Genomic DNA, 19,784 nt, shown 5'->3' with positions numbered 1-19,784 from the left:
GCACTTTGATTTGAATGAAAAGTGAAAAATAGCTTCCAGAATTTTGAGTTACAACATGGCGAAGAATAAAAGCAAAGAAGGGTCCTGAGAAGAGAAAAGAACCTCAACAGGAGAAGTGAGAGGAGGCAGGGAGAAGCGTTCAAATGAAAATGAATAATTACTCTTTAACACGTTTGCCTACAAAACCTGATAACTAATTTGGTAGTGTCTTGCTTTCAGCAGGTATCTAATGGTGAATCCCCCCTAAATTACTTACAGATTTTTTTTTTTCTTAAGCAGTGGGCATCTGTACTATGAATTTAAGGGTCCAAACAAATGACTAAATGGAAACCAACCTGTAGTGAACCATGTGAATTTGTGGGCTTTTTTCCCCATTCTTTTTTTTTAAAAAAAAAAAAAAAATTCTGCCTTTAAAACGAAGTTGCAAAGTCAAGTATTAGAAAATTAGAATTATATAGGCTGCTGTCTTTTGAGTCTTGGTCCTGTGTTGGTTTTTTAATATTGGAAGACATGCAGTGGATTAGTTGAAGGGTAGTCCCAACACCTCGTGAAGGATTCTTCTCTGGAAACAGAGGTGCCATGTGGTCCTGGCTGTATCATATACATCAGACTTTACACTGCTGATCAGGAATTAGGTGCTTCTCATCATCTGGTATAAAACTAAGATGTGTTAAAGTGCTGAGCATTCAAAGCTGAGGTTGCAATTTGTCCACAAGACATTTCAAACAGATAAAGTTCATAGGAAAATTAAATACTTAAAAAAGCATTCAGGCATTTCAAATCAGTAGAACAATCCATTGACCCTAAATCTTTGTGTGTCTGCATTCCTTCTCTGTAGAAAGAGTGTACTTCTAGCAGGCTGTGAAACTAATTTCACTGATGTGGAAAAAACTGAACACTGTTCTGGTTACTGCCATAAAAAATCCCATTGAGTATTTTAGTAATCCTACAATTAGAGCTAAATTAAATCTTTGTTCATGAAATAACATGAAAAATTATGCTTTAAATAGAGATAAAAGAAGAAATATCTGTGCATTGTAAGGTCTCAAGCTCATATTACTATTTTTAAAAGTGTTTTTTGTTGTTGTTTTTGTTTGTTTGGTTGGTTGGTTTTTAAATCCAGTTAAAGTGTGTCATGCCACAAAAGTTTAAAATCATGTCTTGTGTCTGTATCCTGAATGTGTCTGTTTTGAACTCAAGTCATTGAAATTTTCATTGCATCAGTCTGTGTGATTTGGTCATCTTCTGCCAAGGAAGATGCTTTAAGCCTGTGCTTGATCATCCCTGAAAAGTGCTTTGAAAAGCTAAATATATTTCACTCCTGGTATTTGTTGCATTTCTAGACGAATGTCTCAAAGTATTTGGCATTCTGGTGGCTCTTGCCTGCTACCACTGCAATTTATTTGGATTATTTTGAAAATGAGCATATCAGTACCGGCTGTATTATTTCAAGTGTGTGGATATCTTGTCAGAGAAATAATTTGTAGTCTCCCTACTCATAGTTAATAGTCTTTTGATGATATAAAATTACACTAGTGCTTTTGGCCATAGCTTATGCAGGAAGGTCATTTTTTCTTGTGCTGAGCATGACTTGGTTGAATGCTTTTCCCTATTTGTTTGAACTGTTTTCCAAGTTACAAGAATGACCTTAAATGACCTTGAATTGCTGTATACTCGGGCTCTGTTCTGTTCATGATTACTCTCTCACAACTGTTGTGTCACCTACAAACATCATTGCAATTAATTTAGGTTTTCTTCAGATCACTGATTTTTTTAATATATATTTTTAAAACGAGTATTGTCACTACCTCACCAGATGTCACTAAATAGTAACTTTATCTTAATTACATTTTGATTCGAAATCTTTTAGTCAATTTAAATATGTAAATAAAAATAATAAAAATGTAATAATATAGTAAAAATATAGCATATTATTTTGAATAGTTTTATGTTTTTAATCACTTTTTTCTGTGTTATCAGATCCCTTCATTTTAAGGGTTGTTACAACACTGGTACTCTGTCATCAATTTCATTTGAAAATATATTTTCCACAACATTATTCCCCTTTAAAATTATTTACCTTTAATTTTTTACAAACTAGGTTACAGTTATTCCATAATGGAATGGCTTATGTGTTCTCAGATCTATGATTATCTGACCTTTAAGCACTGGGATACAGTGAAGATCCACAGCTCTATTTATAATTTTTCAGTATTGGCCCAGTATTATATTTCTTCTAATTTTCTGGAATTGGACACTATTACATTTTTAAAAATTCGAAGTCGGTAACAAAAATCTATCTATAGGAAACGAAATGTGGTGTTTGGTCTTGTATGACTATTAGTTGCAATCATAGTGAATTATATGTGATCATAGGATTGAATAAGTTTGTGTAAATGATCTTGGTTATGATACTGCTCAGCTTACGAACATCTTCAAATGTAGGAGATTTTTGCATTTTTACAAGTAGCTCTAATTTTAAAAGCTGTTTTGTAAGAAACTTTTAGGTACATACTTAATTTCTCTGAAAGTGTTCTTCAACAGGAATATTTGAAGCTCTGTAATGAGCTATGTTATGATCTCTGAAAATACAAATGCCAAACTTATAAAAATATATTATGCAAATAGCGTTCTTTGTAGAGCTATAAACTAATTTATAGAATCAATATTATCATGTGAAATGTATCTACTGTATAAAAATAGGAATGTTATAGTTGAGTGGACAAGATTACGTAGTACCTTGCTTGTCTTTTATAAAAGGGCCAAGGCTATCCATGTACTGTATGTGTATTTGAAGTCCAATAATGCTCAAGCAATCAAGCTGTTAAAGCATTTATTCCATCATTCTTATGTGATGGGATATATTGTGATAATTTTTGCTTTGTGATAAGTAAAACTTTGTGATAAGTTTACAGGTTGTGAGTATAAGTGGAGAGAAACAATAATTAAACAGGATTTATGTCATAGAAAATGTCTCTTCTGACTATGAAGGCAGAAACATATTCTAATTCAGATTGGATCTGAACTTCCTCAGTGCATTTGAATATTTTGATTGAAAGTTTTGAGTCAGTTCAAAATGAAGAAATGTACCAATAAAGCAATTTAAATTAGTGCAGATTTCAGTAAAGCTGTATTATATGGTCTGAGATTGAAACATATACAACTTTTGATTTAAATCAGGTACTATATGTCAACACTTAAAATAGTTGTCCATTTTTAACCCAAGACTACTGTACTATAATGTTCATGGTAATAGAAGAAAGAAATTTTGAAAATGTGTGGAAGTTTGTTGTTGCTGTTGTTGTTTTCCCATATGCATTTGTTTTTCCTTTCTAAAATGAGAGTGAAATCAATGATGCATTGTATTCCCCTTTTCCCTGAGTTAACATAAATCTAAGTATGGCAAGTATGGTGGATTTCAGAAAATAAAAGAAAATAAAAATAACGTGTTAATATGTGTTTATGGGTTTCAGTATTAAAATCAAAAAATCCATTTATCAGAATTAGAGAAATTATAAAATATCTGACCAGTAGGTATACATATAAAAGTAATCTTGTATATGATTTCTGATATACAGAATGAAAAAAAAAATTAATCTTACATGTTCAGTTCCAGTTCTTGAAAGGTCGCATTATATGCACTATTGTTCAGTATGTTGCAAAACAGTTCTCACCAACTCTGTAATTATCGTCAATGGATGAATTGATATCATTGTGTTGTCAGGCACCAAGATTTGCACATTAATGCAATGCCAAATTCAGTGTACTGTTAAACATATGATAGGTTGATACAGAAAAGTATTGATAAATGTTTATCTTCTTTACGCAGTTAAACATGAAATGCAAGAAAATAACCATTTAAAGCAGACAATCACAAAAAGTCTTTTAGCATATGCTGCAAAAAATGGCATATGACTGAAGATATGGATTAGAAGACATTGGTATTTGTGATTGAAATATGAGAATAAATATAACGTGCATACCTGATAGCAACTAAAGAATATAAATCAGCTATGAAAATATGCATCCCAAAGCTGTTCATATAGTTTTACTGTGAAAACATTTGTCAGAACAAAGCAAAAGCATTTAAAAGTTTCTTTTTAGGAAGAGTATCACATCAGTGGTAGAAAAACATACTAAAAGTCTGCATGCAGAGTTCGTAGAAAAGTTCTGTTCTCCGTGTTAAGGAGTTAAGTAAGTGCCTATAAATCAGTGTTGAATGACACTTCAAAACAGAACTTTATTTAGTTTCCAGGGTACCTTTGAAAATCATTATTTTTTTAAGTAGAAGGAAGTTTAAAGTATCTTCTGTACTTATTCAGATATTGTGTTTTCACCTAAATGTATTTTTTCTACAATTTTTTAAAGCACAGAACTGTTACACTTCGTAGACAACCAGTTGGTGGCTTGGGCTTAAGCATAAAGGTATGAATAACTTCTTGTTTCTTCTTTTAATTTTCAGTATGATTAGTTCACTTCAGCCTTAATTGAGATCTCATAGTTAATATGCATCTTTTACAGGGTGGTGCTGAGCACAAAGTGCCTGTCGTCATATCAAAAATGTTTAAAGACCAAGCAGGTAAAATATATATTTATGTTATTTAAATATATAGTACTGTAGTGTACATGATTAAAAAAAAAATAATGTTCTTTAAACTCAGAATTAATTCTAATTAATTCTTCCAGCATCATACGGTCTTTAAGCCTTTCTGTAAATGTCCAAGTGATCCACATGCCTTTGTACTGAATTTATAATCTTTTAAAGTCTTTAGGACCTGCACTGGAAGTTTTACTGGTAAGTAATAGTTTCACAAAAATATTTTTACTACAGTAAGACAGTTGTGTTGTAAACAAAGCCTTTAACATTACTTGTGAAAACAAAACTATGATATAGTGCCTATTGATGCACTTAAGTTTAATAACCCAAAGGATTAAAAAAAATATATAAACTGAACATATCTTTTCCTTACACAGTAATTCATCATATAGCATGACTGACTGCCTAGTTGCAGAGAGTGATTTGTAATGTTTGTTACAATAACATTAGATCTAAATCGGTGTAGCCCAACACAGTTAAGTATTACATTGGCATTTATCTAGCAAAAATAACCTTTTGGGGACAATGATAGACCTTGGACTGATCTTTGAAAACTGCTCTGGAAAATAATGGGGACAATCAGTAAAGTAGAACAATTGCATGTGAGTGGGCAGTGCCTTGCAAGATGGCCTAAGGGTCTTACGTATTTTCATTTCAGGTGGACGTGGACATGGGGACTAGTTTGTTCTTTGCTGAGGCAATTTTTACATAGCTGAAGAAGTATTGTGTTCCTATGATAAATCTTCTATGTATTTCCTCTTCCCTAGAATAAATCTACCTATTTCATGTAACCTTTTATGCAAGAAAAGGCAGAGCACTATGTTATGATACTTAGTGCATGCCCTGCTCCTTAAAGGACTCAAACCGTTGACACCATCTTTTTACTCATCAGCCTCTCTTCTTGCTGTGCCGCAGTGGAAATTGTGCACATTCGCTTTTACTTGGCACTGTGTCCAACCTCATGCTTTAGTAGATCGCAGACGGTACTTTTTCTTCTCTGCATTTTCTTCTGTGGGCCCAGGTTTTGCTTGAAGTGTAATACCTGAAGTTGGTAATCTAGTTTCAGATGATATCTAGTGAACACTGAATAGATTGTCTATGCCAGTATCCAATTAGAAAGACTCCTTCAAGTTTCCTGTGTTACGGCACTTAGATATATTTCAACATGATGATTCTCGTTTATGATATTGTTTCTGCAGAAGAAAGTGAATAGATGTTTTTATGCCAGTTGTGTTTATGTAGGTGGAACAATAATAGGTTCCATGAATACACAGCATAATAAACCGTATCAAGAAAGTAAATACATAATAATAATAAAAAATACTAATATAACCATTGAGGTCTAAGGAATGTAGTTTATACAATTAATCACCAATGAGGGGAAGATATCTACTGCCCTTTTTAGGACACAGTGCTTTGAATCAAAGTTAGTTCTGGTTTTATATATCAAATACTTGTATGCACAGTTTTGTATCTAGGCAGTTTTTCATGAACTGACTGTGTTTATTTGTAGAGTAATGAGTGCAACAACAACTTTATGGTGTCAGTGGGTTACCGCAGATTTGAAAATCAAAAGATATCTGCAAGATGTTGTAGCCTTTTGTCCAAGGAAGCTCTAAAGTGAGTAGCAGTTATAACCAGAGACAATGCTGCATCACAATAAGCTCCTATACAGTGTTCATGGCTGAATCAGTGAATGGCATAAGGACACTGGCACACCTGACAAAGTATGAAGAAAGCTGTATATATACTATCAGTTGCATCTCTGTCATGAAGATGAGAACCTTGGCCCTGTTTTCAGTGGGGGGGGGGTCTGGAGCAGGTCAGCTCCTGAGGTGCCCTTCAGCATAAGTGATTCTATGATTCATTGAGCGCTGCCGAGTCCTATTCTTATGATGTGTGTAGCTGAGTATCCTGAACTTTGAAAGGAATCAGATCATTCAGGCTTACTTGATGTACAGTGAACCTGTAAGAAAATATGTCAGATCCATTAAATGTACTTAAAGGAATCCTCATAAACAATATAGAGATAATTGTACAAGCTTTTCTGTGATTATATCTTTCCATCTAGTGTCCGTTATTCCCATCTGTAATTACTAAAATATTTTTATGAACTTGTGGATTCTGAAGGGTAGAGGCAGTAAATAGTTACAGACTTAGAAATGTAACTTGACAGTAGGTACAAGTGACTTTCATTGCATACAGCACTGTATATATTAATTGTAAAAACTGTTACGTTCCTCTGGTCAAGGAATTGAATTTCTGTTTCATGTTGCAGTTACCAAGTTAGCAGTCACATTTGGTTACCTTGATGCAGCTTTCCATTTTTGTGAGCACTGCTGCAATAATCTGACTACTGCTGTGAGCTCTGCTCGTATCTCATATAACATGTGGAGTCAGACAAGCAGCAGCGATGAAACAGAACAGTGGGTTCAGGTCATTGAGGCATGACAAAAATAGTTAAATAAAATTGAATAAAAGTTGGTGTAATAGGGATAGTTTGCATTTTGCCAGTTTTGCAAAGGATCCTCTCTTGAGAGCCAAAACTGGTTAAAACTTTAATTTGAAAGCATTTTCCCACCTCCTGTGATAAAGGGTGACTTGTTATTTTATGTATTTAGCCCATTTCTGAGGGGAGATGCCGTATAACCTGGCAGGATTGGAATGAACTCAGGACATTCAGCCATTGAAACATTCTTGGCTTGAAACTCTGCACTCTCCAAACATGGACTGTGTCCAAATACCACATCCTGGCTGCCTCCATTCAGGACCATCTGTTTGGAGGACACAGTGCCAGTTTGATGAGGGCTTACAGCAGTGTCACTTACACATATATACCAGGCAAAGATGGTTTGATATGGAAGCATATGTGATAATGTCCGCAGAAGTATTTTTTTCTATGCTGACTCCAGTCATCCACGAAGGTGGTGCAACTAGAGTAACCAAGCCTAATATGGATAAATCATTGGGCGTGATGTGAGATTATAAGCAAGATGCACAGCATGTTTGTATTTGTAATTTATATTCTTCATCACCTTGGCTTCATCAGCCTTGGAGCTTCACTTCAGCAAGGTCAAGATTAAGGAATAGTTAAGCCAAGATGGAGATAAGGGTTGTGGTAAATGGGGCCACATCTGGCTGGCAGATGGTCACTAGTGGGGTCCCTCAAGGCTCCATTTTAGGGCCAGTCCTCTTCAATGTTTTTATAAATGATTTGGGTGTAGGACTAGAAGATGTTTTGAGCAAATTTGCCGACAACACCAAACTTGGAGGAGTTGTGGACTCGGATGAGGGTGGAAAGGCGTTGCAGAGAGACCTGGACAGATTGGAGAGCTGGGCGATCACCATCCACATGAAGTTTAACAAAAGCAAGTGCCGGGTCCTGCACCTGGGACGGGGCAACCCTGGCTATACGTGCAGACTGGGGGATGAGACGCTGGAGAGCAGCCCCGCAGAGAGGGATCTGGGGGTTGTGGTTGACAGCAAGTTGAATATGAGCCAGCAGTGTGCCCTGGCAGCCAGGAGGGCCAACCGTATCCTGGGATGCATCAAGCACAGCATTGCTAGTCGGTCGAGGGAAGTGATTGTCCCGCTCTACTCTGCGCTGGTGCGGCCTCACCTCGAGTACTGTGTGCAGTTCTGGGCACCACAGTACAAAAAGGACATTAAACTGTTGGAGAGTGTCCAGAGGAGGGCGACGAAGATGGTGAAGGGCCTAGAGGGGAAGACATATGAGGAGCGGCTGAGGTCACTGGGCCTGTTCAGCCTGGAGAAGAGGAGGCTGAGTGGGGACCTCATCGCAGTCTACAACTTCCTCACGAGGGGGAGTGGAGAGGCAGATGACCTATTCTCCGTAATCACCAGTGACAGGACCCACAGGAACGGTGTTAAGCTGAGGCAGGGGAAGTTTAGGCTGGACATCAGGAAGAGGTTCTTCACCGAGAAGGTGGTTGCACACTGGAACAGGCTCCCCAGTGAAGTAGTCACTGCACCAAGCCTGTCTGAATTTAAGAAGCGATTGGACTGTGCACTTAGTCACATGGTCTAAACTTTTGGGTAGACCTGTGCGATGCCAGGAGTTGGACTTGATGATCCTTATGGGTCCCTTCCAACTCGGGATATTCTATGATTCTATGCTTCTATATTTGTGTTCATAAGGAGGTCAGAATGAATCAAAAACTTTCATTATCTGTTATGAAAGTGAAGGCTAAATACAAGGCTGTCTTTAAACATAAGAAAGAACTGATTTGAACATAAAATTTTTGAAGTTAGATGATACTTAATCTATGTACACTATTTCCTAGTATCACCTACATATTAAATATACATACACTTTTGAAGGATTATTCATATCTTCTGTGTGTCATTTTTAATTATATTTGTCAGTGTTATTTTTCTTTATTAATGAATAGCTGATTATATTTAAAGGTAACATTGACTCATCATTATCTCTACTGGATCCATGCCTACAGCATTAAACTTAGTTTCACAGGACAGCGAAGAATATTCTTTGCATTTTTGATTTATTTATTATTATATTGCATCCTTGAGACCAGCAGTTCTTACGGTAGAAAGGATATCCTAATGAACTGTTGAAGAACAGTCAACAAGCAAAGTGCAGATACTCTGGTCCCTGATTCAGAAAAGTATTTTTGTTCAACAGAATAGTTAAGAGCATACTTAAGGTCCAATTATATGAACAGGAGTCAGTAGTCATCGTATATTTAATAAGATGCATATAGATAGATAAATTATTGAACTGAACTCTTTATACTATTCGGATTTGTTTCAAGGATTAAGTGCTGAAGCATGGAACATAAGTTACTGACCTAAACCTTAAGAATTCTTTGGTTAGAAGGATGCAAATGGTCAACTTTTATGTGTTTATCTAACTGAGCAGGTATATAGTTTAAATCTAATCTGTGGAATATTTTTACAATGATAACGTCTTCATTATTACATGTATTATATGTATTTTTATGCATTTAAATTATTTCTAAAAAACAGGATGAAATATTTGTAGTTTTGTTTTGTTATAGAATTTGTCTTAGTTTTCTTTTTATAGCAATTAAGACTGTGATAAATCTAAAACACATTTTTACAGAGAAAATTAAAGCATTGTCATGGGTTAATTTGAATTTGTTTTCATTCATTTGGTTTGGCTAAAAATCAGAAACAGTGAATTTAGTGTCCAACTCTAGATTTAAACAGTCACTTACATACTTTCCAAGGTGAGGTTCTCTCTCTATATACGCTTATGTATACATGGCTGTTGATGTATATAAAAAATTGTGCATTAAGTTCCTGATAAAGAATAATGCTTTTTTGTTATTTTTTTTGTTTGAAATTATATTCATAGGGTATGTTAATAATAAAATTATTCTTAATGGATGTGAAGAAGATCGACTTTTGATTAAAAAAAATAATTATTTTTTGCTTGACAGCTGTGTTAAAATGTAAAATGTTTCTGGGAGTATTATTTCAGTTCCTTAGGTTTTTATGGTGAGTATTCTCTTTGAATGGTGCATTTTGCAGTTTCTGAAGCAAAAGGTTGATAAAATCTGAAAAACAATATCTGTAATTTCAGTGGACCTCTGATATTATGGTTATCATTTGTACTCCAAAATTCATAGAGAAAGGTACAAAAATATTGTTTTAGTTATCATCTGTTGCAGGTAGCAGTTGGGTGAAAAAACTATGACCTTAAGATGCCCTCAATTTCTATTCTTTCTTCTATTTACCTTCTGATCTTGAAGGTCTTTTCCTACCTTTATGATTCTATGATTCTGAATGGCTAACAGTGTAGTGCCCTTATGAAATGCAGAAATCTGATGAAATACATTTAAAGTTACTTTTTGAATTTACCACTACAGTCCAGACTGAAGACAAAGGTTGATGATAATTTTTTCATGTAGGGAAATCAGAGAACTGTATTGTACATTTTCTCTCAGGTAATTTGTTCAGGAAAGAACTGGTTGAAGTCCTTCTTAAGATGAATGGTGTTTTGGACTATGGATTTGAAACTTGCTTTTACCATAATGTTTTAGTACTGAAGCTGGAGAAGCAAGCAACTAGGCAGAAACCATCTAACATGTAACAAAGATTCCTACTGCATTGAAAAATATGAATTAAAGACAGAGTAAAACTCATTCAGATTATTTGGGCTGAAGCACAGTCAAGAATCATACAGAATATTTGATGGAAGGAGCAAATGTGACAACCCTTCTGCTTGGAGATACTGTCATATGGAATAATATGAGAGATTTAATAACATCCTTCGGCAACTTCACAAAAGTTCTACTTTTGATCTTTTCAGTGTTCTTATCTTTCCATTACTGGTTTCTGAACTAAAGACTTTCTAGGCTATTTTAGGAAATGTATCTCTTCTTCTCTTGTGTCTCATTTAATGCATGTATTTCCATTATTTCAGGCATCCCCCCTTAGTCTGCAAGTTTGTCTTCCCCTCTACAGCATTTAAAACTTTCTTGCATTCTGTAATAGTATTTAGTGGAAGCTGTTACACATTTAAAAAAAAAAATTGAAGATGCCAGATTTGCCTTTAATTTATATCCTAATATAATGTTACATATTCATAACTTGTCTGACTATGTTATTCAGCTCAGCAAGCCTTTTAGATGTGATATTAATCATGTCTATTAGAGCTAACCTTATGCCTTAGAGTATTGCAATTGTATGATCAGATTAATTTTCCTTTACATTGTACTACATTTTTCTATCAATTTATTAACCTAGTGATTATTTCTTTAAATGCACACAACTATTTCACCTGAAAAAATATTGTAATAAATCTGGAAATATCAGATTTAGATTGATTATATGTATAGAGTACCTAGAGCTTCTAATACTACTAACCATATTAATAGAAAGACCACAATTTTGTCATTTTAAATAGCTTTTCACTGACTCTTAATGGAGTGTTACCTGTGCCTGGCTATTATAACTTTGTTTTTAAAAAAATGACAAAAAATAGCTTGCTTGTAGTTTTAAGTATTGCTTTTGCCTCTTACTTATTGCTAGTTAATTCTGTATGTATACAATGCATAAGTATTTTTACTTTTATTTTCAAAAGCAAGGAACTTCCTAGCTAAGGTTAGGTATGTATCCCCAGTGATAAATAACAGTGGCAATTAGTATTTTCAAATTTTCTGAAGATTATAGAATCATACAATAGTTTTAGTCAGAAGGGACCTCTAAAGATCATTTAGTCCTATCCCCCTGCCATCGGCAGAGACATCTTTCACTGGATCAGGTTACTCAAAGCCCCATCCAACCCAGCTCTGAAATCTCCCAGAACACTTCTTTGGGCAGCTGTTCCAGTGTCTCACCACCTCAATGTAAAATAAATAAATCCTTGTGTCCAATCTAAATCACAGAATGTTAGCGATTGGAAGAGACCTTGAAAGATCATCTAGTCCAATCCCCCAAATATCTACCCTCTTTCAGTTAAAAACCGTTTCTCTTTGTCCTGCCACCACAGGCCCTGGTAAAAAGTATTTCTCCATCTTTCTTATAAGCCCCCTTCATATACTGAAAGTCCAAAATTAAAAAAAAAAAAATTACTCTTCTTTTCTTGTTGCCCCAACTCAGTTGCCATGCCTTTCCTTAAAATAAATAAATAATAAGATATTTAAAGTGTTTATATAAATAAAATAAGGCGTGAGTGGTTGAGAGTACAGCCCTTAAGGGTGATACGCAGAAAATTAAAAGAAAGTGAGATGGAAAATCACAGACACAAACAGATACAGATAGATAAATCAGAACAGTGAAGAAAAAAAGACAATAATAATGGAAGAGAGAAAGTCACGTTACAGCACAATACTGATGTTAAGAAATGGAAGTACATATGGATAGAAATGTCCATCATTTCTTTTTTTGTTTTGTTTTGTTTTTGTGGAGCAGGGGGAGAGGAGGGTGAGGTGATGGTTCTTCTTAACTTTCCTTACTAGTCATACTGAAAACTTGTAAGAAGATCTTTTTGTTTTCTTGTAAGAAAATCAATACCTTGGTTTCTCTCAGCAAAAAGTTTCAAGAAACCAAGATGGGTTGCATAGAGTACGAAGGATAATTCTGAGAAGATTTACCATCTGAGAATCAACCTAACTGAATTCTATTTTCATTCCAAATATTCTTATTTACAACGAATACTTCCTTAATAGGTTAATAGTTGTTGAAAAAATATGTTGAAATATTCAATAAAGTCTTGTGTGCAGCTTTGCAAACCACAGAATTTTTGAGGTTGGAAGAGACCTCTTAAGATTATGTAGTACACCCTTCTGCTCAAGCAGCATTAGCTAGAGCAGTGTGCCCAGGACTGTCCAGTTGAATTTTCTTTTTTCTGAGGATGGAGACTTGACAACCACTTTGCATGACCTCTCAGTTTTTGGCTCAAGTCCTCTAAAGAGCATGCTAATTTTTTAAAACTTCCTTAACAAGGTTGTATTTAATATTTGAGTTAATATAGTTCTGTTTTAAAGCATTGATTACAAATACAGTTACAAAACTACTTATTTTCAAGAAAATATAAAAGTGAATTGCACCAGTGGTGTCTTTACAGTCACGACTGTAACTATGTCCAAGAGAGAAGGGAAAAACACTTGAAGATAACTTTATGAAACCTCTTGCATTCTAGATACCAATTTCTCCAGTCTTCTCTTTTTAAGTTGTATACTTGCTTAACTTGTCATTCAAATTCCCTTTATGGAGCTGGACACTTTTACATATATTTAAGGTTAAGCTTAAGAATTGAGAGGTCATGAAGTCGATGAGCTTACCTGTATGCCTTAAACAGCATGTTTTTGTGTAGCATATATACAATGTTAGAGGACTTAGCACATGGTACATTTCTCATAGTATTCAGGAATTCAGCAAAAATTTAGTGAAAGTATGTATTGTTATAAGGCTTGAAAAATACAAGCACATTGTATTACTTACAGACTCAAATCTGCATAGATCTGTGCATCACTACCATGTGGTAAGTCAGAATTTCCCAAGAATCTGTTTGGTGAATTAACCATTTCACAGTCTTTTAAATTTTCAAAACTTTAATATAGCTAATGGTTATGAAGAGGAAATAAAACAGAGCTCAGAAGAATTACTTGTTCTTTTCCCCTTTCAAAGGGTGCAAAATAACTTTTCATAGTCCATGTTTCTGTCTGATTGTCTTTTATTTATTTATTTATTTTTTGAATAACTAGTATGATAGGTCATTTACTCTTGGGAAAGTTTTTCAAGTCTAATATATTCTTAAGAATCGTATTTTTTTTTTATGGTTTATTTTGTATCACTTCCTCTATAGAAGCCCCTTTGGGTTTCCCTGATGCTTTCCTCCTACTGCAGTATCACTTGTGAATTTAATGAATGTACAAAAGATAATTGAAATGTAGAGTTGTTATCAGTGACAAATACTAATTGTTGCAGCACACACCTAATTTTCTTTTAAATCTTGGTATATTTTTGCTTATTACTACTTTGTGCATATTTTCTTTTGAAAATGTTTTTCTGGCCATGTTCAGTTCATTACTAATAAAATATTATTTCAAGTAAAGCTTCAAGAGGTATACCGAATTCCAGAAAAGTTGTATTTACTCTTTCTCTGAATAAGATTATATGCTACTTGGTATCTCAATACAGTTGCTCAAGTGGTCTGTTTTTAGTACTGATTAATTCTACACAGAGTGACTCATAATTGCAGAGCAACCTTTCATAGACATCTTTGTATATGAGGATGCTACCAGCGGGAGACGAAGTTCCACATAAAGTGGAACATAGCACTTGAAATTAACAATGTTTTTTCATGCAGAAAAGGTATAACTTAATGAAAGCATAAGTAGAGTTTGAAATGATACACTACTTGTCTTCAGATTTAAAATGAGAGAGAACAAGACTGTCTTTTTGTCTCTTTCCAAGGAGTTTTTCAGGTCACTTTAGTTCTAATACACTTGCCAACTACATTGTGTCTTCTGCTTCGCAGTGACATTTCCTCTACAATTTGACTTGTGGAAAATATTTGTGTCAGAAATCATCATTGATTTTAAGCTATAGAGGTTATATATAAAGCAAAGTGTTTCATCACAGACTTGTAAGCATCATTTGCCAGAGTACCATCACTTGCCACGATGACAGCAGCCATGGAGGTGTCCACATTATTGTGTTAGTTAGCTGTATAATGTACTTTTGAAGTAAATGTTCTGATTCTGCCTATTTTCCATGTTCTCTTTCAGTTCATAGAACATTTGGCATTAGCTGTGTAACTCTCCTCCTCTTACTCACTTTATCTGGACAGCTTCAGTTGTGTGTAAAGACTCTGCAAGCAGAATACAATTGCTTTGTGCACTTAAACTGTAATATTTATTGGCTAATGCACACAATAGGTAGCTAGGGGCATTGCAGTACTCATCACTGTGGAACAGCCAATAAGCCTTTGCTGTCTTGGCAGTCAGCAGGGGAATGTTCAGCCTCTGTTGCTCCCTGGAAGGGATTTGCCTTCAGTGCTGCTGAGTTACCATCCTTCAGCTACCTGTTTTAGTTCCTTGAGATTTTTTTTTATACCTTCTCATGTCAGTGTTTTTTATACCTTTTCATGTCAGTGTTTTTCCTCTTCAGTCCTTGAACTGTTTACTAACCCTACATCAAGAACTTTGTGTTGGTAATTTTCCCTTTCCTGTTTTTATGGAACTGTTACACAAAACTTCACTTTCTATTATGTGGGCCCCCAAGTGCCCATCCTGAGGCACACCAGCCTCACACAGTGATGCACTCCTGCTACCAACAGTAGCTGTAAAGGACCGCAGAAGCTAACCTTACTTAAAAGCAATACAACAGTCCCTGAAACTTTGACCTCCTCATAATATAGTGCTTGAACATCTGTTGAATAAGCTAGGGAGGGGTCATGGAGGTGTGAGTGGGTCTCAACCTGCTACAGGAGGACACCCCTAATGAGCCAGTCCTGGGCTATTACTGGGCTATAATCCATCTCTGTTCTGACTCATCACCTGCTATTACAGATGTAGTAGTCAACATTTCTTAGCTTTGTTCCTAGTCATTAACACACAGTGGGCATAAACGTTGAATAAAAAAATGGATCAGGTGACTTTCACTATTGGTGTATGTATTGCTAACATCTTGACCAGAAGTTTAATACTGAGATGCCCAAGGTAGCATATGTCTCCCCAATACAGGGATACAGGTACCTATACAGGCTATACTGAATTGCTTGTTTTTTTCAAAGTGCTTTAAATCAGTTGCACTTCTGTGCAACTGAATTATGCTATTAAAAATTGTGTGCATATTTTTAAATACAAAGTGGGATTAAATGTAGGGTAAAGACCTTCAATACAACTTGTAACATGGTATTTAAAATAAATCATGAAATCTTTCCTAAGTACTGATAAAAGTACTAATAAAATGTATCCTTTATCTGCCAAAAGAGTGATGAAAAATATATTAGAAATATAAATTTAATATAAAGAAGCTGTTTTTTTTTTTACCAAAAGTGTGACATTTTCAGCAGCAAAAACTTTACTGTAGAAATGGTAAGAATATTTTTAGTTCCTTCCTCTCTTTCCTCTCTTTCCTCTATTTACATATCTCAAAATACTATCTTGGTTAACATTCTTCAGTATCTTGAACTGTGACTCTATAAGATCATGTATATAAGACTACTCATATGCTTAATTTAATCATATCAGTCTGCAGGATCAGAGACTTACTTTCAGTTAAGTGCTAAATTTCAAAAGGTAAACATCCATGAATTTTGATAAAAATTAAATAAATTTAAAAGCTGGTGAATACACCTCAAAAATGTCATTGTGTCTGTGTAGAATTGTTTTTCTTTGCAGTTTCATTATATCATTCCCATTGATTTTGTAAGGCAGGAAACATGCAAATTACCAACTGAAATAATGTATTATGTTATTCTCAGGAACAAAGATAACTCAAACTTCATGTTAAAGAGTTGTATTAAATTCTAGGCACAACCTCTTTAATTATAGCAGTCCCTGTAAATTTGTTCAGGGGGAAAGGAATTGCTAAGTATTTTCAGAAATTCCTATTTCCCGTTTGTAGAATAATAATGAAAAGTGTGAATCATGCTTTCCACATAATTTAATTAAATCCTTCATTAGTGAGAAATGACATTTGTATTCCATATTAAATAAGTTCTTTGTGCATGGGAAGTAACTCTCTGAATTTGTTTAAAATTGCTAGGAATCTATTACCTTTTTAGAATGAACACTGATTGCTATGCCATTGGTATTTTCACAAGCAAATCAGTTTCAAATGATGCTTACAAACAGCATGCTAAACCAAATGCTGAAACATAATATACATTGTTTTTCAGTACTGCTTTGAATTAAATTGTACTTTTTCTGTTATCCCACAGCTGACCAAACAGGAATGTTATTTATAGGAGATGCAATAATGCAGGTCAGTAAAGGTTTGCTTTTTTCTACAGACATTTGTTTCATACTTGCCTTTACGTTTGTTTCATTAACTCACTTACATATTGGAAATCATTCTGTTCCTATTGCATCTCTGTTTTTAGGTTAATGGTATTAATGTAGAAAGTGCTACTCATGAAGAAGTGGTAAGTCTTTCCACTTTGATTTTTTGATAGCATACAGAATATCCTGTGCCCATAGTGTTTTGTTTCTAGCCTTTCACCATATAAGGTTGTTCATATTGAAGCATTTCACAAAATAAATAGAAGCTTGATGTGAATACGTATCTACTTTTTTCTTTTTTTTTTAGCTGAAGCTCACTAACATTGATTTTTAAGAAACGTTAACAGTATTTAATTTTTGTTAAGTTTAGACAAATCTCTAGATTAGAGCAGAATTATGTTAAATACTACTAGCACAATATTTTGAATCTTGCAAGTGATTCATTTTTACGGTACTGTTCAAGAAGTGGACCAAGGTCTTCCAGTGAGTTCTGGGGAGTTATTATTGCTGTATAATAAAAGATTATGGCTTACAGCGATCAGAAGATTATTTGATATTTTTTAGGCCAAGAACTCTGGAAAGGATTTTATTTTCTTAAAAGGAAAATTAATAAAGTTTCTACATTGTTTTGTCGAATTAAGATGACAAGGACTTCTCAAAATAACATGGTAGCTTCTCAAACTCCTTGATCCCCCTTTTAAAAGGTGATAGATTTCAGTAGGGGTGACTCTGTTCTTGGGGGAAAAATAAAGTAGGGGAACTATTTTCTTTTTCTAAAATATCTTATTTTTGTATGTAATTCCTTCTGTAGCATTTTAAGTGCTTAGATGTTTGCAGCCAAACCTGAAAAGAGAAAATGCTTGCCAGTTGCTGTATATTACCTGTCAGAGTTTATATGAGAGGTAAGACAAAGGTTGCTAGCTGAATTTCCGGAACATTATTACTATCACATATTCTATAGTAGGCCTAAGATGAATATTTGATGCCAATGTTCTGGACGAACTTCTTGAACTTTCTTCTCCACTTCATATTCTATATCAGTTTGAGAATCACTTCCACTTCAACCCTCAGACTAATGTATTGGCAAGCACAGAGAAAAGGAAGTGGTTGAGAACCTGTTGATTTTGGAAGCCACTAAACCGTTATTGACAGCATCAGCCAATTCACTGTTGAATGTTTCTCCATTCATTCTCCAATTAATACCATCAGAGGCTGAACCTCTGAAATAATTAGAATTTCACAGAGCACAGTCAGGTCTCTTGTCTATTGGTGAATTTCCCTCATGCTGCTTGTATTGTTATCTTGCATACAAAACTATAAACTTCATGAATGTTATTCACCACAAAATGATAAGTTACATCCCTTAAGGATTGCTTTCCAATACCAAGAAGCACTCCAGAACTGTCAGTGCAACACAGCTATGCTCCAGTGGCGAGTAGTGGTGTATAATACTAGTCTTTACACTGTGCATGGGAATTCAACAGAAGCATTAAACAAAAGTTTTTGGAACTTAACCCCATAGGGCTGAAGGAAGCTCCAGAAGGAAAAGGGATGTCAGTAGTCCTGGAGGAGATATTTCTACTATCACAGTCTGCTATCATAATCAGAGTGGGGGTTGATAAATGGGTCAAGTGGTAGAGGAAGGGGCTTATTCTGTGAGATTTGAGATTTAGTAGGCTATTCCCAAAATGTCTTGGGAGAATAGAGGATGTTTTATTTCTTATATTTATCAAGAATATCATTGCATTTTTATGAAATAATAGTTGTGTTTTCTTACCCCCAAAAGAGATCTCCTTAATTGAATATGGTGGCTTTATAACTGAGAAGAAAAAAGAAACAAGGGTACATTTAATGTTCCTAAGCTTTCAGCTTGTAGGAATCAGTATTTGTCAGTATCCACTATTTGTAGATGGAACTATAATGATGCCCTTGTCTGCTATCTGTCAGGAGGCTAATATTTCTCACCTCATTTTTCTTAGAGTACAGAGGCCCAGATTGTGTGCCCATGCTCACAAACATGACCCATAAACATCTAAAGTGAAATTTACATTGGATTTAGGAATAAGTCTATGTTATCCATTTAATTTTTAAAAAAGAAAGAGAGAGAGAAGGAAAAGGAAGGAAGGAAAAAGGGAAGGAAGGAAGGAAAAGAAAGAAAGAAAAAGAAAGAAAGGAAGAGAGAGAGAGAAAGAGAGAGAAAAAGCAAGCTTTCAGTTCAAGTTCTTGAGGATCCATGGATTTCTATATCTTTTTTGTATGATGAAAATATATGTTTTTAAACTTCTGGTATGGCACAGATCCATAACTGCAATAATGTTTGCTTTTTCAGTGTGGTTTTTTTCGTTTGTTTTTCATAGGTAAGGTTTCTAAGGTATGCAGAATAGGAAATCCCACTCCTAAGTTCCATTCAGGGTTCAAAGAACACAAATCTATAACTTTGAAATTTGCATACGGTGCAGTATTTTTGAGCACAAAGAAAGGCCACGGGAGAAGGTAGTGTTGCAAGTTGTTTTAATTACTATTAATATATCAATTTAATGATTAAGGGTACTTTTCCAGAAAGCAGGAGGCTAGGGCTGGAGGATTCATCGAACTTTTGGGAAAACATACCTGCATCTTCTGTCTCTGTCTCCTTCTGTCTCCTTCTTTCTAACTGTGTCAGTCAAATTAGTTGAGAGGCATCAAGCAATTCTGTTCCAAAGGCACTCAGCAATGAGGCTTAGCTA

The 19,784-nt window shown here is 34.8% G+C and overlaps 1 protein-coding gene across 1 annotated transcript in view; it reads left to right on the top strand.

The window, feature by feature from the left end:
• The window catches only part of SNTG2 (syntrophin gamma 2), a 280,170-nt gene that overhangs the window by 131,824 nt on the left and 128,562 nt on the right, over positions 1–19,784 (top strand). The window contains exons 3-6 of the mRNA XM_035543020.1: positions 4,369–4,425; positions 4,522–4,579; positions 16,998–17,041; positions 17,160–17,201. Coding sequence (XP_035398913.1) covers positions 4,369–4,425; positions 4,522–4,579; positions 16,998–17,041; positions 17,160–17,201 — 201 coding nt within the window. The remainder of the gene's footprint in view (positions 1–4,368; positions 4,426–4,521; positions 4,580–16,997; positions 17,042–17,159; positions 17,202–19,784) is intronic.

The sequence above is a fragment of the Cygnus atratus genome, chromosome 3 (assembly GCF_013377495.2).
Source record: "Cygnus atratus isolate AKBS03 ecotype Queensland, Australia chromosome 3, CAtr_DNAZoo_HiC_assembly, whole genome shotgun sequence".
NCBI lineage: Eukaryota > Metazoa > Chordata > Aves > Anseriformes > Anatidae > Cygnus > Cygnus atratus.
This window is presented reverse-complemented; position numbering and strand designations above follow the sequence as displayed.